Below are 24650 nucleotides of genomic sequence, written 5' to 3'. Positions count from 1 at the left end.
TAGTTTGGAGTAATTAAAACCACTCACATGTGCTCTGCCAGACTCTGCACTGAATGCAGTACACACACTGGCCATTCCTTTAGTTCTATATAGCTGCTATTTGCCTGAATGAGTTGCAGTTGTAGCTTGAGAATGTTGCCAGGGTGCTTGAAAAAGTACAGTTGCATGCTTAGCTCTTATTGATTTGGCTAATAATTGCTGGGCAGTGCCTCATTGAGAGAGGAGATAGTTGTCACCCCCCCCCTTCATGTCCACACCATGTTGATAGTGCAGGCTGTTGAGGGCTCTGGGGCAAAGGCCTGCAATGGATTCTTCACAGTGGTCCCAGCCTGCCCTCTGATGGTGCAGAGGGTGCCACCACTGCCACTGGTACTGAGGGTTCAGGGGTTAGCCTGGCCAAGTGGGACCTCTCCGCTGACCAACCCTGATGCCTCGCCTGGAGAAAGAGGCTGAAAAACCTGACTAGGTGGCCTGGCCAGCAAGTAGCTAACTTTTATTTATTTATTTAAGAAGACCTGAGCTTGCAGATAAAATTAGGCCATGGTGTGGAGCCCAAGTTTCCAAAACCATAGAGGAATGCCCCGAAGTGCTGCAGCTTTCTGTTCCAATCAATCACCATTTATGGGCATGATCTTGTTTGGAGGAAGCCATGTCTCACCCTCTCCAGGGTAAAGTTCTGGTTGACTAAGGAATGAAGATGGAGTTAGGGGAGACTGCGCACATTGGGGAAGTAAGGCCATTGGCAAGTACAAGGAGACAAAGAGTTTCAGGGGTAGGGCAAGGTTTACAGCATGCAGGCCATTGCAGGCCTTTGCTCCAGAGCCCTAAGCAAGCTGGCACCAGCACCAGTGTGATTCAACGGCCTGTTCTTGAACAGATTCAAAACAGAATAATGGAAAACCAGTGTTGTGGCTGCACATTAACTTCATAATAACTAGAGATTATTAAGTGCTACTAAGAAGTAATAATCACTTTATCTGAAACAAAATGGTGCCAATGATCGGGTTACCTCATGTCTGGTGACAAGTTTAGAGTAGCAAGCCTTATGATCTTGTAGCAGCAAAGGAGTAACTGACCATGGCAGTGTATCTTTAGACAGTGACATCGAAGAGCAGATCATTAAAAGGCTGAAAGCCATTTCTGTGTCTTTCTGTGTGTTTCCTGTATTTGTTCCTGCCTATCATCCAGTCCTAGCTCCCTTTTGTGGAAGACATTGTAGCAAAGGGCGTCCCATAGACACTACAGAAGCTTAGAACAGATGCTGCTCTTTTGCGCCAGAAAAGTAGAACTGCCACAGTCAACTTTTCTCCCCAAACACAAGGGGAGAGCCTTTACTTCTCCTGTTTTCTTTGCTAGAACACCTGTTCTCTAGCTCACCTAGCAATTGGACATCCTGGAAGAGGTCAACAAAGGATGCTAGCTGGAGAGGCAACAAGGTGGTCCCTTGGCTTGACAGAGAGGGTGGTGGTGAAGGGAGATAGTGGTATTTAGATCTCTGAAATATTCAAAGGGGGAAGTTAAGCATAGTAAAAGAAAATTATTTTATTTTTCACATTTTTATACTGTCCATACTTCAAAGAAGCTCAGAGTGGTGTACAAGTATCCCCCCCTATCCGCAAGGAGATATGTTCCTGAGCCCTTTTGTGGATATCAAAGCCATGAATAAAAGGCAACTCTATACTTACTATGGAACCAAGCACTCCTGTCTCTTCCTTTGCAGGAAGCTAGAAGAGGAACACAGCAAGCAGCCATCCAGCATACTGGAGGAAGACAACGAAGAAAACATTAACAGGAAGTGGGAAGCTTCCCAAACCACCAAAATTATTATAAAAGAATATAAAACACACCCACCCACATTCATATGCTAGGAGTCACCTTGGGCCAGTCCATCTCCCAGGAAAGTGTTCCTGAGCTCCTCAATTGCCTAAGCATAGCAAAAGAGAGGGATTGAGACAGCAGCTGTCAAAATGGGAATTTGACAGCACTGGTCAGGAGGCAGTCTCTTGGCTATTCAGATCTGCCTTCTCAAAGCGATTCCCTCTCTCTAGCACAGCTGGTTACATATAAAGGATTGAAACCCTGGTCTATCCAACAATGGCTATTGTAGACATGTTTGTTTATACTTATAAGTAGGGCTGGTGCCAGGACTTTTCTGCGCCTTATTTTGTGCCTAGTTGCATTTTTTGCATAGGTTAAAAAAACTAATCTGTATAAAATTGTGTCCCTCAAAGGGCAGCCCTCTGAGGTCTGCACCCTAAGGTGCTGCTTAGTTTGGCTAATGATAGCACCAGCCCTGCTTATAAGCCATACCTCAGTCCATCAGGGCTCAAAGTGTTGTCGTCTATGGGCCCTGCTGTTGATAGGGAAGTTACATGGGAACTACACCCCCCACAATTTGTTACACCATCTGAGCACATCACTCAATTTGTGTGGCTTTCACCTTTGGCATTGCATTTGTTGATAGCCACACTGTGGAGGAGAGGGGCAGCCTCGCTCAAGCCTTTTCCATGTTGCTCATCAGTTCTATTTTTGCAAGGGTGATGTATGCTGGCTCCCGTCTGTGCTGTGGAACAAAGCGGGAGGGGGGTGTTAACAGAGACAGACATAGCAGCCTATGATTGTAATCCTCCCTGCCTATCACTAGCTTGCTCTTCTTCCAACTGCCTGAAAACCGGGGGTGGCTTTTTCTATGCTCTTATATCAAAAAGAAAACATACTTCTGGCTTGGTCTGGCCTGTTTATATCTCACCATAAGACTGTTTTTCAGAACATACATAAAAAAAGAAGTGAATGTTTCTGAGAGGCATTAGGAATTAACTATTCTCTCCATGTTTATGTAGCGAAATTAGGCAAATGGGTTCAAATCTAGCAGTGTCATTGTGTCGCTTGGCAAAAATTAAGTCACAGTTAAAAGTGATCAATGAGAATTCTGCTCTTTTATACTCACACCTGGCACGATCCAGCCAAAGTTAAGCACCCATTGATTTCAATGGGTATGTTAAGACATGCTCCAACACTCTTTCATGTAATTCAATGGTACTTAAAAGGGTTTTGGTTTGGCTGAATCATACTTGTTCTCTTTCTCTCATTTAGCCATTGCCATTGTCACCCTTCACTCTAAAACATGTGATTGGCTGATCACATCATTCTGTTGTGAGTTGTTTAAAGTTCTCAGGTTTGCATGGATGTGCTTCATATGAACCACCATGAAAAATTGTACTAGAAAGGGTGGGGTCTTGAGGAATGTTTATTGCTTTGGCGGCCCCAGCACTGCCAGCCTCCTTAATGCAACTGCATTATTCCATTTCTTGTGAATGTGTCGTTTCTTTTGTGCCTGGAAACTTTGCACACAGAACAGAGTTCTGTTTGTACAGCACCTCTGAGGTTTTTTTTTGTATCAGAAACAGGAACCAGGGGCTCACTGGACCTTTAACTATCACATTTGGAGCTAAGTTAGAGCAGACACTACCATTGCAAATGGGGAAGTGCAGAGGCAGCAGGAGGGTGGGAGAGTTGATGAATCAGAGCCTTTGCTCTGAATACCAGAGGAAGGGCAGAGGTAGTTCTGTTTCTGGGTGCAGACATTTTTATAAACTGGGTCCGTATGTAACCCTAGCAATGACAATGGGCAAGTGCAGGGGTCAGCATTCCCTGACAAGCAAAAAACAGAAACCACTCATGTATTCATTCCATACATTCAGTTGCTGTTTTTTGCTTCAAAGTCCTGCATGCAAAGGGCACATGACAAGAATGGTGCTCTGTCAGGCACTTAGGCAGCCCAATCCTAAACATCCCAGCCTCCACAATGGGGCTTCTTGAGTATATGCTAGCTAAATTGCTGGTGCATACTTGAGAAGCCTCGTGTTGGGTTTCTGAACCTGACAAGGGGGATAGGATGAGGCGGACAAGGTCTCTGCATCCCACCCCCTTCTGGGCCTGTCCTGCCCTCTCTCTGACCTCCCCCCATCCAGGAATGCCTCCCCCATGCCCTCCTGCCACCCTTCCCATGCCCATCACTGCTTACTTTCTCTCCACCAGCAGCTGGGGCTCCTACAATGGCAGCAGCGGGGCAGCGCAGGCCTCCCCACCAGTGCCACTTACTCAGAGGGTAATGCAAGCATGCTTTATGGCATGTTTGTGAAACCCAGAGCTGGTGGTATGAGCATACCACTGGCACAGAGGCCCATAAGATTGGGCCCTATGTGCCAGTAACAGGGCTTAGAAATACCGTGCTGGTCATATTTGCATGGGCATTCTCAAGCTGGGCAGCCACACAAACTCCCTCACCCCTCTAGTAGTTAGAATTTCCAAAGTCCCTTTCCAACATGCTCACTGTGCAGGAGTGACGCAAGTGGGTGAGTAGGTGGGTGTGGGAAGGCCATCATGGCAAGAGGTCTGTGCCAGTTCACCTATAGTACGTTTTCATTTCAATATCTGAAAGAAACATGTTTAAATTGGGGGCAAGGCCTGCCACTCCACCTACACATGTTGATTCTATATGAACACCTGTAAAGATACCTTTAGAACACCAAGCATTATTATATTGGAAATCCCAGTGGGTTATGGAACACAAATAAGCATCTTGTCCTTATAAGTGAAGTTACAGCCAAACATTTAATTACACCTTGATTCAAGTTCAGTATGATTCCAGGTGTTAGATAAAATTGCTTCTGGCCTGGATCAAGCCCATAGGCTTCCAGCTGACTCCCCCTGCACTATAATTTACAAGGCTACAAGTGAAAATGATGTCAAATATATCACGGGGACAAACTTAATCAATGGACATGGGAGTCCCTGAAAAGAACTATAAATAGCCAATCACAGTAGCTTAAAACTCCTGAAAACACCAAATGCTCCTTTAAGCAAACACCAATGTCACACTTGCTTACTATAACATCTAGCTTTCAGGCTGACATATTTGCTCTCTAATCCCATCCTCCCATGTTCTTTTTAAAAAAATAGAAATAGGAGGCTCTGTTCCATTTTGGGGGAGGGACTCAAATAGGTGACATGTGCGCAAGATTCATTAATTAATTTTATGAAGGAGCTTCCTAAATGGGCTGCACAAAACTCACTCCTGTATTTGGTATATATGCTCAACAGTTTTATTGTAAGTCAGGGCCCATTATTCTGCCCAGCTGCTAGAGAACCACTGCTGAACTGTTGTTTCTCCTATTAAGCAGTCGGCATCAACTCTGCTCGTTACAGTCTCTGACATCGCCCCCAGGGCAAACGGACACAGAAGAGCAATTGCCAGATTGCATATGAAAATTATCATTTTATTGTCCGTACAAGTGAAGGGTTGAGTTGGACTCCTGCTCTGCTCCGCTTTTGTGATAAAGAAGCAATTCTTCCATGGAACAAATAAGCACAGTACACCATTGTAATCCAAGAAACAGGCACTATTTATGTATTGGAAAGACTGGTTCACAATAGTACTAAACACTCGGAGGGTCCAGAAGCTGCTGTTTTAGAAGATGTACAGAAAGAATGAGTAACAAAATGTTAAACAAGAGCTGGAAAACGCAAATAGCATCACTCTTTCATTGGCTAGTTTAACAAGCACGATTGGTAAGTCGGGACCATGTATTTAATGTTTATGTAAGCATCTTCTCCACCGTAGCGCTCAAAGGCTTCCAGTGTCTCTTGAATCAAGTCGCCAATATTTTCACGCTTCTGCTGGCTGTAGTCAATGCCATCTCCTGAATTAACTGATTAAAAAAAGAGAAGAAGAGGTTAGAGCTTCTCACAGAAGAAAGGCAGCACTAAAACATCTCTATGAAACCACGGAAGTGGTACATTTTGAAGTCCAGGAGCTCAGCCTGACACCCTCCATAGCTATGCCCCAGTAAGACTATCACAAAAAATGTCAATCAACTTTAAATTTCTTCAATAGAGTGTTTTCTTCTCCTGACACTTATTTCTATTTGAAACTCAGGGCCAGCCCATCCATGAGGCCAACTGAAGCCGTCGCCTCAGGCAGCGGTTTGGGGGGGATACCCATCTCTGTCTGCGAACTTGCCTGCACTGCTCCTCCTTCTCCTTCCATGCCCAGAATTGGAAAAAGAAGAGGGAGACAGAGAGGAAGAGCAAACGTGGAAGGGAAAGCAGTGCTGACCTAGAACTCTAGTGTGGGAGGAGCAGAGGCTGGCACATCCTTGGGTTAAAGGGTAGCACTTGGCATGCAGCCTTAGACAACAGGAGGTCTTGGGCCAGCCCTGTTTAAACTTACTGTACTTTGTTTAACAGTCTAGCTCATTTTATCTCAGACTCTTGGAGTGGGTTGCAATAGCTTTAAAACAAATTATAAAAATTGAAAAATGAGATTTAAAAATATCCCAAAGAAATATTAAAAAGGTATATTAGCATGCTAAGCCTATGCATGTTTACTCAGCAGTAAAGTTCAACTGTATTCAACAGAATTACTTCCAGGTAAATTTGCAAAGGAGTGTAATCTTAATATTACATGACCAAAATATTGTCTCCCAGGCCCCTTGGAGAATATTATGACCTAAACATGGAAATTATCCCTCTTGGCAAACTGCTCTGCTTCCTGCCAAGCCTGGGGGTTTGGGCTCTCTCTCTCTCTCTCCCTCTCTCTTTTACTAATGCCCAATGTCCCTTGAAAATTTTTTCAAAGGCAGCCTCTGGAAGACATCACTGCTCCTGCAGTAGGAGAAGTCCCAGAGCTTCTCTTCATGCCTCAATTAATGACTACAACCCTGCTAATGATAAGTTCAGATGAAAGTTCCTTGTACTTCTGGTACCACACTGTAGTGTTCAAGAAGAATGCAGGAAGTGCTCCAGGATGAAAAACAGGTTCTTCTCACAAGGTTTTGATAGAAAGCCACCCATGTAGACTGCATAGCCTCTTGTAGTTCACCTTCCTATCAGCCATGTGCCCCACCTGCAGACCACATGGTGCCGATCACACTGTACCTATGTACAGCAGAGTGCAGATGCACTGAAATAACACATATGTTAATTCATTTCTGCTCAACCCACAGGTGTACACATTTGGCCCCTGTTGCATATATGCAACCTTGGGCAGAAATGGATTTCATAAAAATGAGAACCATTTCAAATGTGCCCTTAAATTGCAGAGTTTTACTAGAACAGCACTACTGAAATAATTGTAAAACCCTTATTGAAAGGATCTGACCCTAAAGTCCTATATAAAGCAAGTTAAGGGCTCTTTAAAGCTTGCCTGCTTGCCTAGGCATCTATCCTTCACAAAGACCTGCAGCCAGCATGATCCAAAGTTATTATGCCTTGGTTTTGCTCTGTCTATTACGTCCCTCCTGAGGCCAAATTGAGCTTTACTGGGAACCAGGCTTGGGAGCCAAGAGACGGCAGGATGTTTTGCTTTGCAAACCAGGTAAGGCCAAGTCCCAGGCATTAATATCCAGTTTGACCAATCAGGAAGCCTCATAAGAAAGGGGCTCAGGTCTCTCTACCTTATGCCAAGACTGAAGAGGACTGTGAGACCAGAGTACACGCAGGTCTAGTTAGGTCTCTGGCACCTCAGTTCCCAAAGCTGCATTCTAGCTTGCATATTCTGAGAGCAGGGCAGAGGTCTGAATACCTAACAGATGATTCTATGGGACTAGTCCCTGCCAGAACAATTTGCTTAGGGAGACAGCATGTTAAGATAGTAGTGCTGGAACAGAAGCAGTCTGGTTTGCTGCAAAAGAGCAATGTTGAAGGTCATCACACAACACAATCCATTTTTGCTGTCTGAAATAAAATGTGTTAAATTAAGTCTCCATCAATAGGGCAAATTATTTGAGGCCTTATATGGAAGAGCAATCTTTTCTCTCCCTCTCTCTCTCTCTCTCTCTCAGCTGGGAGGCAGCTCGGGAACTCATTGGTAACACCTATTTGTAGTGAGATAGTACAGTATATCCTTCCATGTCAGAAATGCTGCAGAGATGCCTGTGCAAATATGGAACAAATGCAAAACTTGGACACACAATCTTTCTTCCTGGACTTTGATGAGATCTGTGTTCTGATCTTAAGCAGATTTACTTGGAAGAAGGTCCCACTGACTGTAATGGAAATTGTTTCCAAATAAATTTCCAAGCTCTTATGTCAATCTTCATAGAAGTAAATGGGGCTACTCTAGTGTAATTGGCTCTGAGATTATGATCATATAAAGGTGCATCCTACCACCCCCTCAGTTGGAATATATTCAGAATCATACCAAAAATAATTTGGCAATAAGCGCTGGATGGTTCAGAGGTTTGGCAATAGGACAGAGTTTTTTGGTCCCCTATATGTTTGGCTGTTACCCAGCTTGGATATATAGTGACTAAAAGCAGTGATTGCCTGAAGGTTATTTGGTGGCTCATGTGACATTAGTTGGGCTCACTCTTCTTAATAGCAGACAGGTGCCCACACCATTAAACACCACCCTCCTAACACTATTTCTCCAATCCGTTGACAGTATTAGAAAAGATTGCCAAATCATAGTCTCCTCTGCTTGACATTCGCTGCTGAGCCAAGGAATCAGTTGGGGTGGTGGGGGTGGTGAGGTTTTCCTGCAGTTACTTCTCTTGGAACACAAGCCTGGTGTAACTGATCTATGAGGCTTCAGGGAGTGGGCCTCACGCCCATACAGTTCCTCACACAACCAGAAGATAGCCAATGAATCAGGAAATCCCATGTTTGTTTGAACAACAATTATCCCAGTTTGCCAATTACTTTTTACCTGAAATGGGGATGGGGAAGGCAGTGCATGATTTGAATATCTCTGCTCCACTCAAGTATAATTCAAGGAGCAAAGCAATATCTCCATAGTCCCATAGTCCAGCAACAACTCAAAAATAGGCTCATTTTGAGTGGACCTTCTGAGTAGCATGTTGAAAATAAAGAACTTGCTTCTCTGAATTGCACTATAGTACTTTCTGTCTGACAGCTAAGTATGTGACTGCATAAGAATGTTTATTTCAATGTACTTTATCTTTAAGGTCTGATCAAATGGTTACTTGGTCTTTTCCCACACCTACGTCCCCAACATGATGCCAGAACCCCTGGATGCTGTTGCTGGCCAAAACTCCAAACACATGGAAGTTATTCTGACATTCTAGTAATCACATGAAGGGCAATTCTTGCAGATTTATTCATTCTTGGGTTTATCCATCCTGGCAGATATGGCTTCAGCCCTAGGAAACATTCATGAGTGAGCATATGGACAAAAAAATTCCTATAAAAACTAACATGGACAATGTTATGTCAAAACTGGGTCAGTGAGCATAGGAAAGGGGATTAAATCAGAGCATGACTCCAGAAGAGAAGAAGCTCACAGTTTAACTGGAAAAATGTAACAAAAAGATGAGTCGCAACTCTGAACTACTGGCCTCACTTGATATGAGAACATGACCAGGAGTCACTTGAAAGATTATTAGCATTGTTATGGACTTCCTTTCAGGAACAATTTATGCTGACACCTTACTATTACTGATTTTTTTCACCTCATTCTTATTCATCAGCATTATCTGTAACAATGCAAGTCATGAGTGGTCTCTTCATGGTTAAATGGGGTCTTGACATTATGTTGCTCTGCCTCATCTGCTGTAAAACCACATCTCCTCTCTTTCCAAAAGAGGTCCAAGGTGGTGAGGATGTTAATTGCTTACTGACATCTAAACAGCCCTGAAGATGCAAGTCCTGCACCATAAATCAGCACCCCAGGCAAAGTTTTATAATGGATGGATGCTCCCACATCCATGCTGGGACTCTGCTCCAGTGAAACTCTGAGAGGCTACTTGTGCAAGGGAGAATTCCAGATGCACTGACACTGCAATTCCATGGCTTGCTGGGAATTACAATATAAGTAATTTTTCAGTGTGGATATTTTTATTTTCTCTCTCTCTCACACACACACACACAAACAGGTGAGAAACATAATGGAAGTTAGCAACGTTGTAGTTTAGTTTAGGACCAAAAAAGGACAAAACATTTCTAAGGCTACAATCCTATGCACAATCCTGGAAGTAAGTCCCTTTGAGTAGAATGCCGAGATTTGGTTGTAAATGTTCCCAAAAAGAAATATTTCATGATCACCAGTTCAAGCCTATGAATGTTTACTCAGAAGCAAGTCTCACTGTGTCCAACAGGACTAATTAAGATTATAGCCTAAATACAAAATTTTATGAATATATTAACATAGAAAAAGAACAGGACTCCATCTTAAGGTTTGCTGCCCAGCATGTAAGTGCTCCAGTCGCAAAACTTCCTCTATAATCAGTTCTAAAGATTGTTCTCAAAACAGCTATCACCGGCACCCTTGCTGAGAATGGATTTCTGGCACGTGTGATTCTATTTGCTCTATTAACTAGGAAGGAAAAGTGGCTGCCCTCTGATAGTGGATGATAGGAACCAGTAGCCATCTGCTTATCAGTTCCATTATTCCTTTTAAAGTCGCATGTGGGACTTTGTCAGATGCCAGAGGACTCCAGCTGCACTGAGGATCAAACTTGCAAGTCAGGTAAACTGGCTCCCTGCTCTTTCCTGCTGGTCACATGACAGAACAATAAGTTGTCCTAGCTAGAGCACTCACACAACAACCCATATACCTCCTGGCCTGGGAAGTTATCATTGACCGACTACACTGGCCAGCACACATTTTGCTTCCTTAAACTTTACACCAATTCCTGGGTATATTTGGGGTGCTGATTCAAAAAATGGCATCCATTTTGCCCTATCATGTCCAGTTTTGGAGACACAGCATAGCCTCTTTAGTGAATGGTTCGAGCAGCTTCCTCATGAGGAAGCCTACACCATGGCTTCCTCATGAGGAAGCTGCTAGAACCATTCACTAATGAGGCTATACTATATCTCCAAAATTAGACGTGATAGGGCAAAACGGATGCCATTTTTGGAATCAGCACCCCAAATTCATATCAAACCACCATAAAGTTTGGGAAAAACTTTTCTGACCCTCAATTTTGTAGGCCTGTGTCAGTCTCCTACCTGCCTTTCAGCTTGTAAGGTATTCACGTGCACTCGGGCCAGAGCCTTAAACATCTTTCCCTGTTTCCAAGCAATAGCTGCTGCAAAGTAACCAAGATACAATGCTGGAGATCTGGGCTAGGTATGGGGGTGATAAACCACCTCTGCAAGTATGCTGAAGGCGAGACATGGTGATGGCTCAATTTTGCACAGAAAAATTCAGTGGAGATGCCAGACTCACAAAATAATTCTACAAGGGATGATGACCTGGAAGATTGATTAAAAGGTACCCAGAGAGGTCAGGCAATAAGGGAACGAGTTATAAAGGATGGCACAAAGTGATGCACAGACTATCATTACTGGCAAAGTATGCCACGCACTGGGCTCACATCCCCAAGACAGCCATTGTTCCCTCTAATTTCATGACATGGTTTAAAAGTGACAACACCAAAAGGCTATTTCAGCAGAGAAGTTATCCACAAAGCTTCACAATAACGGCCCTGCACAGCTACAGAAATTAGCAAACCTCTCGAGCAAAGATGGGAATGATTAACCCATCAGGACAACATCCACCCCTGCATTTGCCAGTCCTAGACAGACGATGAGTCATACTGATTTCCTTGGCACACCTAAGGCTAAGTACGCAGTCATAATAATAATTAGGAGGAGTACATGGAGGGGGGGGAAGCCTTTGCCACTGATGCGCAGCGGTCTCGGCCTGCTTTTCTCTAGCATCATGTTATTTTCATGTTATTTAAAAAAAAATGTACAGCAAACACGTGGATAACCACAAAGAAAAGCTGTATGTATGATGCCAGAATCTGGACTGGATTCAAGCTGTTTATTGAAGCTTCCCTTAGCGGCAGAAGTTAATCAACGTGAAGGAAATTTGAGAGAGCACATCTGTCATGCCAGGCTCCCAAAGTGAAACGTCTTGCAGACACAGCATGAAGCAAGGGCTCCTGTCCTAGGAAGCAGCAGAGCTATTATTACTGTGCATACAAAAAGAGTTTGCTGTGTGCACAGCAGACCTGCTGATCTAGAGGCCTGGGATTAGAGATGGTGGGAGCTCAAATGATGGGTAATGCCTAGATTAAAGCATTAGGCTGCTGCCTGTTATTACCTGTACAAAGGTGCTTATTATGTTGAAAGGTGAGCTTGCATTTTCTTATCTCTTAAGATCTGTTTCCAATGATGACATCAGACATGAGGCAATCTTTCAGGACTGTGGAGAGCCAGTGGGACATAAAGACTAGCAGTCCCAACCTGGGCCAGAAGATCCACTTATCCATGAAGTTCACTAGATGGCCTTGAGCCAATTACTATGCCTTAGCCAAACCTGTATCACAGGCTTGCTTGTTTTTATTTGGTAAGTCCATGCTCTCTCTCTCTCTCTCTCTCTCTCTCTCTCTCTCTCTCACACACACACACACACACACACACGCACACACGCACACACGCGAAGGTCAAATTAAGATAGGGAAGTATGTCTCACTAGGTTCAAAGAGGCACTCTCAGGGACACAAGAAGTTGCTTTATACTGAGTCAGGCTATTGATCCATCTAGCTCAATATTACACCACTTATGCAGAGCTCTCCAGGATTTTAGATGACAGTTTTTCACTACCTGACCTGGGGATGCCAGGGACTGAACCTGGATTCTTTCGCATGCAATGCATGTTCCTTTTGCAGCCCCTTTCTGCAAAATTCCATTCCATATAGTAGTATGTAGCCCTACTTACTACTATATGTCCACAACTACATGTGAGCCATACACATCCCCTTCGCATTAGCCTCTCCTGCCTTTTTCATGGGCACCATGCAAATCCCACTCACCCCTCTCATGACTGCAAATTCTGTGCCTACTTTCTCCTACCTGTTTGACACTGAGTAGCTACCAAGTAGCTGTCTCTCCCTGCTCCCAAGCATGGGTTGGAAAAGGGAAAAAGATAGGTGAATTTGCCTCATAATCCTTTGGGTAAGAAGTTCCTCCACTGCAGGAGTGGGCCTATCCCATGAATGAAAGATGAATACTCTTTTGGAATAGACACTCCAAGGCAAGGCACCTCAATCAAAAGGGACTCTATGAAGCAAGCACAAATATCCCTAATCCTTCTCCAGACTACAGTGGAAGACTCTTGGCAGCTGTCTGAGCTCTCCAGAACCAATGTACAAGATTCAATGAAAGCTATACATACCTATGGGTGCTCTTTAGAATTATAGAGTATACCATAGGCATTCTTACAGCTTATTAGCTTCTGCTTCTAAGCATGAACTGTCAACCTTTATTCAAGATACTTTAATCTTCAGGAGGTGTTCAACCACCACATCAGTAATACAATATTTGCCCTTGCGAAGGACCTTTTCCCAAGGTCCTATCCTTAACAGAAGACATGAATTGAAACCAGTCATGTAACCAGAAGATAGAAAAGTCACTTCCCAAAATCTTAATAGTTTAAGTCTGCCCAGGGTTTTTTGTTTTTTTTTTTTAATAAAAGAAAGGGATTCAAAGAAACTTCTGAAGATCCTTTGAAGCAGATGCTAGACTTGCAGCTTAAATCATTCTGTAACAAAGATGCAAGATCAGAGTCAAAGGCCATTCAACCATTTCTATAGAGAAGCCGCAAAAAATGTTTTTAGTATTGGTATTGCTCCATAGGGGCTCTAGTATTGATCCTCCTCCTCCTCTTCAAGACGTTTCCTGAAACATATCTTTAAGGATATGTTCAATTTTCAGTTTTCTGCATCAAATCAGTTTAACATCCACCCGAAAACTTCAAGACATGTCATGCAGAGATTCTGCTATCAACAGATTCTTATCCCAACTTGTACTCAGCAACATCAACTCCCACATTCTAGCTGTTGTAAGTATTCCAACCACTCTGGGTGCTGCTGCCATCCATACGGAGCATAGAAATGCCTCCAGCTGCCACTCGTGATTAAGTACCATCATGTGCTATAATAGTGGAGCAGCATGTTGGTACGAATAGGCCCTCAGTTTGGCTGTACTTGTCGTAAGAGGAGACTGAACAGCCACCGGGTAGATGGGACTCGTCAGCCTGGGAAGGCAGCTCATCTGAGAGAAGGAAAACTCTGATCCCAAACCTCCACTGCCTTGTGGCTACATCCAGTTGTGGAAAAGGCTTCAGGAGTCAACCTCGAGGCAAAATCTGGAGCCGGAGTCCCTGAGGCAGTTCATGGCTGAACACAGTCACGTTCTGGCAACTCCTGCGACGCCGCTGGAACCAACCGTATTGGCTTCTGCCTTTCCATTGGACCATGTCAGCGACGTGGAGAGGGGGGATTTGCTGCATGGGTAACAGCCTATCCTCCATACCTACTTTACCCAGGCTTCGCGCACTGGAGAGGACACTCTGTTCCAGAGCCACCATTCAGAGCGTGACACCATGGTCTTCCGAGACTGAAGGATGCCAACATGATGTTGGCAGAAGTTCTAGACCTGCATGCCTGCAGTTTCCAAGGAAATCCACATGGAACATGTATGGGGGAGGGAACGAGTAATAACCAGAAAGTCAATCAGAGGTAATTTTTTTTAAAAAAATTTACTTACTTCAAACAGTTCTCTCAGCCACTTATAGGTCTCCTTGAACCCACGGCTAGCTATGCAGCCAGTGCAGGTTCAAGAAAGGGGGCAGGCCAAAAAATGGGGGATAGGATCCAGCATGTGTGCTTGCTGCCAAGATCCATCTCTTCCATTCCACTCCCTGCCCTCCCCACTGCTCAAACGTCCCTCATCCTGCCCCACCATCAACTTACTGACACCAGCAAGGCCTCCTGGAGCTGCTAGTACATGTACCACACTTCTGGCCATTTGCAGCATTGACCTGGAATCATGCAACACCATCCCAGCTTAGGCACCTCTGCAACGTGCCTTGTGATGCCAAAATGCAAGTTCTGGCAGCACAAGATCCAGATAAGATTGGACCAAAAGCAGGAATGGACACTTAATTCAAATCACAAAAAAATGCTGTTTGGGGTTACTTGAGTTGACTCCTAAGATAATCCTAAGATAATTGAGTTGACTCAAGTCATGGATGTCATGGACCCCAACTCAACTCGTGAGTCAGGGACAGTGACTCTAAAAAAGAGGCAGGATTTGAAATAACTCCAGTCCCAACTCTCTTTAGTGTGTGTGTTCTGGCTTACTTTTTTGTTTGTTTTTTGCTGCTTCTGCATCATGCCAAAGACCTCAGGGGCAATCTAGAGATGGCATTTTGAAGGATGGCAGCAGCCATGATAGAAGGATACGTTCCAGGAAGTGGGGACTGGGGGGATTGAGGGGAGGAGGAAGTCTTGAGGGTTTTGGGGGGATCTGTAAAGTTTTGCTCAGGGAAGCCCTTGACTTGTGACTCCATGCCTTGAGCACATCCCTGGTCAAAAGTCGCAGAGATTGATCTTGAAATGATCTAGCACAGCAGTGATTGTATAGCTAAGATCTTAATATATTTGCACAGCTCCAACAAGCATAGCCTATTTCTCATCTTGGACTTCAATGTTCTAGTCTGACCAGGGCCTTCAGATGGATTGGATGAACACAAGCACTGATGGAAATGCTGCAGTTTCCTTTGGAGGATGAACACTGGACATATTTAGCATTCAGCACTGCAGCTGCTACACTCACTGATCATCAGACCATTTAAAACTGATCAGTTTAACCAACAGTTTAAAATATTCTGATCACTTCTCTATTCACACTTTTCTTTCCCAGTGTCCACAAAGGAAAGACAGTTTGCTAAGGGAATAATTGCTGTCTGACATAGAACTAGATTCTGCATATGGGTAGGTCACATACTGGCATCTAAAACAGCGTTTCCCGAAGTAGGACCAGTAGTCCCCTGTGGGAACAAAACCTATCACCCTGGGAAGCAATTGCACAAGCACTTCTGTCACTCCATTCTGCCAAACTGGCAACTTATTCTCTCACAAGGTTAAGCCTCACCACCACCATTACTGGCTGCTCCTCTAGAGAGAAGCACTGCAGAACATTTTATGCTTCACCCCCCCCCCCACCTTTGCAATGGACAAAGTTGCCAGATAATGCTTTATGGCTGCTTTACAGCTGGTAGTGCTGTGGAACACTACTTCCACCAGTGGGGCAGCTCAATAAGACTGGTTGCCCACTTAGGTACCACATGGAATGTTGATGGAAAGAGGCAAGTCCTTTGGTTTTGGACCCTGGTCCAGTCAATCACTGTTGGGCAGCTGAGACAGTGAAAAGAAGGCACGTCCTGGTAGTACTGAGATCAGCTGACCTAGAAGCATTTATAGACAGGCCAAACTAGGTGAGGCCAAAAGCAACCAATAAGTTACAGAGTGAGTACCAATGGAGAATGCTAGAGCCTGGGAGGCCAGCAGTGCCCTCTGTTTCTCCACTTCACAGCCTCCCTGGATCTTGGGCATCTGCAAGTTGACCAGAAGGCTTCTGGTTCAAGCCCTAATGGGTCCTAAGGTAATCTAGCAAGTGCTATTGTGCATCCTCCTTTTTTTTTTTTACCTCCAGTGGAAGAGGTACAGGAACTCAAAACAAACACTAGTGGAGCAATGAGACTTGTAGATTGATGTCTTTGTAAGACTTAAAGGCCTACTTAGAAAACTGACAAGAACGGTAATAGAATGCCATGTCAATAGGACCTCAGTGGTCCTTTGACTCCGACCTATGCATGTTATTCTGATCTATTGCAGCAATTCAGTTTACAAAGAGCTATTAGGAGTCACTACAGTTTCCTGTTTAATCATTATTTTTCAGTTCAGTGGGGTGGCAGTGAAGCTATAAAGCTCCCTTTGGGGATAAGGTTTCTAAACCTGAGTGAAAGTAATGGCTATGCAAGACTGAGCTCTTTTTTGTTTGTTTGTTTGTTTGTTTTGCAAAAGTCCAGTACCAGGTTTGAACACTTGTACTTATGGAGGTTAAAGAAATTGGCAGCAGTGGAAATTTAGCCTGCTGATTTATTTTCAAGCCAGGTATAGCCCAGACAGCTGCAGTATGACTTTCCTTATAAATCCAGGCAATAACCTTAATTCTGACCTCTGCTGCTGGTCAAAGGGGACCTGAATTTCATTCTTGACACTTTTTTTTTCTGTTAGATTTTTCTTAATGGGCAAGGAATGTCTGGTGAATACTACTTTTCAAGAGAACCAATGTATTATGTCAGAAGGGTGCAGACTTCATAGCTTGAATTATTTTGGGAGCAAAATGAGAGGTAAAGGCATGATGACGGCAAGTTTTTTGTTGAAAGCTGTTCATCTTCACTGCCAATACCCTCTCTGGCAGGAGTGTTTTTGCCTCACCCTCACCCTGCGCCAGGCAAGATGGGAAAATACTGTCAGCTGATTAGCTGGTGATGGAGGAGGAGCCAAGGCAGCAGTTGTGGCTCCTCCCACTTATCAGGCCATTCGGCACTTTAGAGGCAAAGATGAACCCTTTCACCTACACTGGCTGAGGTTAGTTGGCTGCTTTGGGGAGCTGAATAGAAAGTTTTTGCCTTTGTATGATTAGCCTTTTGTGTAGTTTTTGGTCACCTATGCCAGACTTACCTATACCTATGTTTGACAGGTACTGGTGGGTTTTTTTTGCCAGGTTGGTCTCAACTGGCAGAAATAATGCAGGATGGAGTTGGAAGAATGGGGACCTGGGATAAGCAAGTAGCCAGAGGGGGCCCCAGAACTGATCTCCAGAGGCTGCCTGACTCAGGGGTGCAGGCTGGGGACCCCTGGTTGGAATTGGAAGTCTGCCTAGCTTGGTGGTGCTGCCTTGACCCCCTTTCCAGGGGCAGATATTGAAAAGCTGGGATTCTTAGGAGATGAACCTCATCCTTGAGAATCCATAAGCCTCTGGGGGCGGATGACACTATGGGCCTCCATGAAGGTAGGGGGTGACCAGCCTAAACTCCATCAGACAATGATTTGCCCATAACAAAGGAGTGATCTTAATCTCCTCCATATCCAAATCACCTGCCCTACAGAGAATACAAGGTCCAAAGTGTGTCCATCCCCATGAATCAGGGCAGAAATTGGGTAAGAGGCACTTTTTCAAGTGGGTGCTCCTTTTTTTAGCAGGGGGAGAGTAACTGGCCCACCTCACCCCAGCACTGTCTGTTCTAGTGGCTGTCTGCTGGTGTTCTTTTTGCATCTTTTTAGATTGTGAGCCCTTTTGGGACAGGGAGCCATTTAGTTATTTGATTTTTCTCTGTAAACCGCTTTGTGAACTTTTAGTTGAAAAGCGGTATATAAATACTGTTAATAATAATAATAATAATAAATTACCTGAGACAGGCCCATGGTTGCCATGGCAGCCATGAAATCTTGAGCTGCCCCCAGCCTAGAGGTGTCAGCCTGGACACTGATGTTCCCTAGCAACAGTGGTGGTACAATCCTGATGCTGTCTTGGGTCTGCCACCTCTGCACAATTAAAAAAAAGAGGCAGCAGCCGCTTACCTTATATAGTTTCTGCAATTATAGAAGTGTGAGTCTTTGGGGGACTTAAAAGGGACTGTGCAATAGAAGGAGCCCTGTTGGTGCAATCCCTGTAAATCAGACTGAAGCCCTACACTTCTGCATTTGAAGAAACTGTGACGGGAACCAGTTAATGAGGGGGCTGATTCAATTTCAGCTCTCTTTTAGCAGGTGGAAAGTGGATCAATGTGGACTGCATCCATGGCAGGCTGGAGGGAGGCAATGGCAGCAGCAGACTCTGGGTGAAGAGCACCTGAAATCCACAACCCTTTTGCTCCCCCACAATCCGCAGCTGCAACCCGCATCATTTGTGAAATGATGCTACTACTCAGCACCACTCAGCACCAGTGAACCAATGGTCTGACTCAACGTAAGGCAGCTCCCTTTGTTTCTGTGAGCTGAGATGTATAAAGTGCCACCCTTTACTAAATGGTGAAAACTTCAGCAGAATGAGTAATTTCCTGGCTACCACAACTGGACTAGGATTGGTGTATCTTGGAAACATCAGAGGGAGTTCAGCACTCTCCTCTACAGTCACCCTCTGGCAACTCATGCAGGGTCAGCTGAGAAGGGAATTCATAAATTCAATGCAGACTAAATATCATAGAGATATTATAGCCACGGACCTTTAGATCTCCAAGATTTAAACGTGGGTCACATGCCTGGAATCACCGCCAACATCCCTTCTTTGTTGTGTTCTTGGGACCCTGTCTTGATATCTGACAACAAAGGGGTATCCCCAGCATTCCTTTATGTACTTATTCATTCAGAGACATTTATATGCTTTTCTTCATCAACAGTCCCAGAACGATGTACAATACATGAACTTTCAAAAGGTACAAGTACAAGATGCAGCCGTATAACATTAAAACATGATTAAAAGAGCAGAAAAATAACTAAGCCAAACCACAGCTAGACACGCCTCAAAACACATTTCTGACACAGCAAGGTGCTCTCGCCTTTCACAGGGTGCTTCTGCACCTGTGTCAACACAATCCCCTCTGAGGGCCACGGGGGTCTTTCACTCCATGTTTATGGAAGTGTCTTCAACTGAAAACTGGACTTAGTATCCACAGATTTCGGTTGCTGCCATCCACCATCCTCAGAATCTCAAGATAAAATTTGTTTACAAGCACATACACACAAATATACATATGCATGGCTGAGAGACACAGAGTGATATGGATGGCTGCTTTAGGTCAATACTGATGAGCTCCAGGAATTTGTTTCTAGCAATTCGGAAACCACTAAAATAATACCACAGAGTGCAATCTGTCAGAATATTTGTCAGCTTACGTTTTCTCATGTTCTAACACAAAGGAAAAAAAAAAGGGATGAGCTGCCAAGGAAATCTACGGACTGCAAATATGCTTCATTACACTTGGAAGATTGTATACTGGAAGAAGAAAAGGAACAGCCATTTAAGTAGACTTTGGGGGTTTACATATACTGTAATATGCTAGCAGACTTCAACTTTCACTAATGGCGGGCACAAAGCACTTCCGTTTTGCAGGAGATGCTTTGCACCCGCTTTTAGCAAACGTTCCAAGTCTCGGGGAGAGCTGTGCAGGGCTCCTCACACCTCCTGTAGTCTGCTGCAGCCTGAAAGTAAGTGCAAAGCACCCCCCTCGCCCCCCTTAGTGACGCAATTCTGGGAATCGCATTGCTGCCCTAGCCCCTCCCCCGCAAGAACTTACTGAGGGAGTAAAGTTCCCTCAAAGTTTGAGAACCACTTCATCAGCCTGTCATTGAACATTTCGTCCGTGAGTATCTGAACCTGGCACTCAGGTATATGACAAGTAATAGTTCCAAGATATAGGAGAGCAAATAGACCTCAAATGATACTGAACAATCCTACTGAAGAGAGTGCTTTGTTTATTTTCACAAGCCAAACTGTTTTTCAAGATACAGATCAAAAAGAGGTTGATTCAGAACAATGTTAATCATATCAGCTGTGAAGGCCAGACATTTTTGGGGGTGTGGCAGTGTGTGTGTGTGTTGGGGGGGGGGGGTAATGTGGACAATTGTCCCAGACCACACTCATGGAAGGGGCCACATCAACTCTGACAAACAAGTACATGCCAAGAAATGGTCAAATTAGACGCAAAAGGTGGGGTTTTTCCTCTATGCCATTTCTGACAAAATGCATTCACCTTCCAATTGCTGTTTTGCCTGTATGCGTTTTTTCTCCCAGAACAAACAGAAATTTGAGAACTAGTTTGACTCCAAGAAGGAAGGGAGGCCCCAAATGAACATCCAACCACTACCACCACCACCCCAATGTTAATAATATCCTGGTGAAGGTCCACAGGAAAAACAAAACAAAATGAACTGCCCCTAAGAGGCACATCCCTGCACCTCATTCTTTCAAAACACAGTCCTGCAAAATTTAGAAACTGACAATGTAAATGAATGCCTGCAGTTTCCACAGTGATGTTTTCATGGAACTTCTGCATCACCTCTAATAGACCACCCTGCACCAAGACCTCAGCACAAAGCTTTCTTGTATAGTTTAATTACTTGTGAATGTAAATGAGCAGAAAAACAATTATCACACATCCAGCAGGAGAAACAGCTATGCTTCTATACACTCCTGCTATTCCAGCGCTGAGCATGTCAATTTTAAATTTCAAAGAATCTATAATATAAACTGCAAGCCACTTAATGGTTAGTCTATTAGAATTTTGATAGAACTGCACACAAGTCAAAGCAAATGAAGTAAGAAGGGGGGGGGGGAAAAAAGAGAAAGTAATACTGTTTAATCCCGATTACAATTGCAGAGGCAGAGCTCAGTTCAGAAAGAAGTTAGAATTTTCCTGTATTACAGTTAACACATTCATTTCAGGAGAAGGGGGATCAAGTCCTATCATTGTACCTAATGCTAAAGCTTGCTATATGGAATGATCATGTTGGCCTGGTGAATATTATTCTGGATGCTTGAGGTTTTAAAGAGAAATACACCCATTTTGGTAGAAGATTAACAGTCTAATCCTAACTACATTTCCCCAGACTGATGCAGTGGCACAATCGTTAACTACACTGCATCCCACAGGGGAATTTTGGCTGCTGGAGGTCTCCTTGGGGTAAGGGGATATTTGTCATGTTGCTGGCACAAGTTTGCATTGATCCATGTTGGTGATCAGGCCTGGGAAGGGGATCAGGATATGGTGTGTGCCACACCACCAATCTGCCCCCTCCAGGCCTGATCCGCCCTCCCCCTGAAAACTGTTCCTTTTTCCTTATAGGTTTACACAAGAAAGTATTCTTGAAATATCAAACTCTGTTACAACAAACAGTTGAGAGTTTTTCAGCCTTCTTTTAGATGGAAAACGATGAACACAATTTTTTTCTTATGAAAAAAGATTGTTGACTAACGGGTGTCTCCTGCTATAATTTAATTGTTTTAAAATTACTGTAACAAATGAGCAAGAGCTGGATATATTTCTAACATTTTATCATGTGAATTACAAATCAGGACTAGGCATCAATTATACTCTCCTTGATTCCTTCCAATCCTATTATCTAATCAGTGTAGCACCCATTGGACTTTATAACTGATCTTCTGGAAGAATTCTATTTCTGTAATTATATTACTGTAGAGCCCAATATGAAATCACTGCAGAGATACTTTCTTATGAAAATTTAGCAGTAAATATGGGGTAAAGCCAAAATTCTCAGATAAGCATTATTCAGTCATTCATTTTATTTAGTGCATAAATAGAGGCAGGAAACTGTCTAAGGTGGCATGGCTGCTAATGCCAAAAATACACAAATGAAAAAACATAACCTCCTTTACGATCTTTTCAACATTTGAATAAAGAACAGCAGTGAGTAAGACAGTGGTAAGGAAATGTGGACAGTAGATTTAAATACTATCAGTATGAACCAGTTATGGCTATTTGTGAGCAGGAACAGGTTTGCTGCATTTCACACAATAGTTTACGAACTGGGGCCTATGAGGATTGGCATCAGAGACTGGCCAAATGAGGCACTGGCCCAAGGCCCCTGCCCATAAGAGGCCCCAGCTGGCCAGGCAAAACCTTCATCCTCAATACCAGTGGCAGCGGTAGCGTCCAATGTGCAATCATGTGGCAGGCAAGGGGCGCTAAGGGGGACCCAGTGCAGGGTCCCAGGATCCCTAGCAACGTGCTACTGGCACTGGGTGCACCTGGCATGCGTGCACCCCCCCCAATACACAGTGTAATCCTAAGCATGTTTATTCTGCAGCAAGTCCCATTGAACTCAATAGGGTTTGCTCCCCAATCAGTGTGTTTAGAATGTCTATGGATGGTCTCCATGAGAATGGGAATGCTCTTTCATCACGATTCCTAGATTCAGATCCTCCAGAAATGGCCTCAGAATTCTGGTTCATGCAGGGGCAGCACGTGCCCCTGTGCCACCTGAATCCACCACCAACACCTGCCTCTGCTCATGGTTACCCATGGGCACCCCTCCTATGGAGGGTGGGTGGGCAAACAGATGCACTTCTGTACCCCCTTCCCTTTCAAAAAGTGTGTCATGTAGCCTCCTCACAGCCCAATCCTATGCATGTCTACTCAGAAGTAAGTCCAATTAGAGTCAATGGGGCTTACTCCCAGGAATGTGTAGATAGAATTGGACTGTCAGTGCTTCTTTTTTGGAAATGAACAGGCACAGGGGATGCTGGAAATCTAGTATCTCTGGCTCATGCTCCTTATAAACAGAAGTAGGGCAAAGCAGGGACGCTGCAGGCAGCAATCTTTGTAAATACAGGGAAGGGTCAAGTGGGCTCCAAATTGCCTTTCTCTGCCAACTTGGCGCTTCCCCACCACGTACACGGGGAGGAGTGACTTGGAGTTGCCACTTCTTTTTTTCCTACTTCCTCCTCCAGCAGCACCAGATGGAGAAGGCTGCTGGTGCTGCGGTGACCCAGCTTGCTCCTAGCATGTGGGCCAGAGAGCAGGCAGTGGGGCCCATGAGGGCAGAGGACATTCACCACCCCTTCAGGGGTGCTGCTCCACATGAACGCTTCAAGAAGCCTCATGGCTGAATCCCCCTTGAGGTCATGGGAATGACTGCCAAACAGGAAGAGGTGTTGTTGCTGACGGATCATTTCATGTTGGGGAAAGCACTTGTGTGGATGCATCTGTTGAGGTGCTTGCAGTTTTAGAAAGGACAGGATGACTGAGCTGCTCGTGTCCTCTAGGTGAAATTCTACAGCTTTTCTATTCAATTTGTTCCATCTTTATTTTTGCATGTTGGGGAATTATTATGCATTTTATAGTACTTTTCAGTGTACAAAGTCTAAAACGAAATTAGGCTCTCAAAGACAGTTTAATTTTCCCTGGGAATGTGACACAAAGCACAGAGGCTTAAAGTTAAGGCCCACATTGATTTCTCCAAAGGAGGTTCCTTTCTCTTTTGCAATTAACTGGAGAGTGATTCTTTTCTCTTATCTGTATTATGGCTTTGTAAATCTATGGAGTGCCAGAAGAACAGACAGCCAAATGTGAACTTTTTCTCCCAGAAACTACTAATTTTGTTATCTGTGTATCATGATCCAAGGAGTGGCCCATCTTTCTTTCCTCCTCTTCTTCTAAGCCCACAATATATTAGGTAATTATCTCCTTTACTTTATGATACATGTTTTATTATCCCCTACTGTCCTTAATATGTATGTTTAAAAGTGTAGGTTAGCAAGGTTATGGCTTCTTTTGCCATCATATTTATACTATTTCCTTCTTCACATGACATGCATTTAAGAGTGTATTTTTATGTATTAAAGTATATTTACTTTGCTTTCCTCTCAATAAAACTCATCATGTCTGATATGAGAAATGATGGGGGTCTTTATTCCGGATTCAAATGGTTCAATAACTCACAGCTACAGGAGGTAGCACCTCAAAATACATCTCTACAATTGGCACCTCACATTTGTTTCCTCGCAGAAAGTGCTTGATAACAGCAATTTTGTTTCTTCAGTGAGAAAGATAACTTACGTGGATCTAAACCAGTGCCCCATGCTGGCTTTCATGAAAACCATTTAACATCATTAGGGTTCCTCTTGGAGTCCTCTTTACTATCAGGGACTTTGTTGTCTAGGTTCTGAAGAATGTCTACTTCTACTACGTACCGGTTACTAAACTCCTGTACACAAGTACCTAGGAGAATGGTCCATTAAACTGAATGGGCTTACTTCTGAGTAGACATTAATGGGATTGTACTGCCAGTCCTTTATACGACGAA

The 24650-nt window shown here is 44.0% G+C and overlaps 1 protein-coding gene across 1 annotated transcript in view; it reads right to left on the bottom strand.

Moving 5' to 3' along the window:
• Window positions 1–5387: 5387 nt before the first annotated feature.
• The window catches only part of PACRG (parkin coregulated), a 274965-nt gene continuing 255702 nt past the window's right edge, over window positions 5388–24650 (bottom strand). The window contains exon 5 of the mRNA XM_066611354.1: window positions 5388–5711. Within this exon, the coding sequence (XP_066467451.1) occupies window positions 5551–5711 (161 nt within the window). The 3' untranslated portion in view covers window positions 5388–5550. The remainder of the gene's footprint in view (window positions 5712–24650) is intronic.

This window comes from Tiliqua scincoides, chromosome 1, assembly GCF_035046505.1.
Source record: "Tiliqua scincoides isolate rTilSci1 chromosome 1, rTilSci1.hap2, whole genome shotgun sequence".
NCBI classification, from domain to species: domain Eukaryota; kingdom Metazoa; phylum Chordata; class Lepidosauria; order Squamata; family Scincidae; genus Tiliqua; species Tiliqua scincoides.
This window is presented reverse-complemented; position numbering and strand designations above follow the sequence as displayed.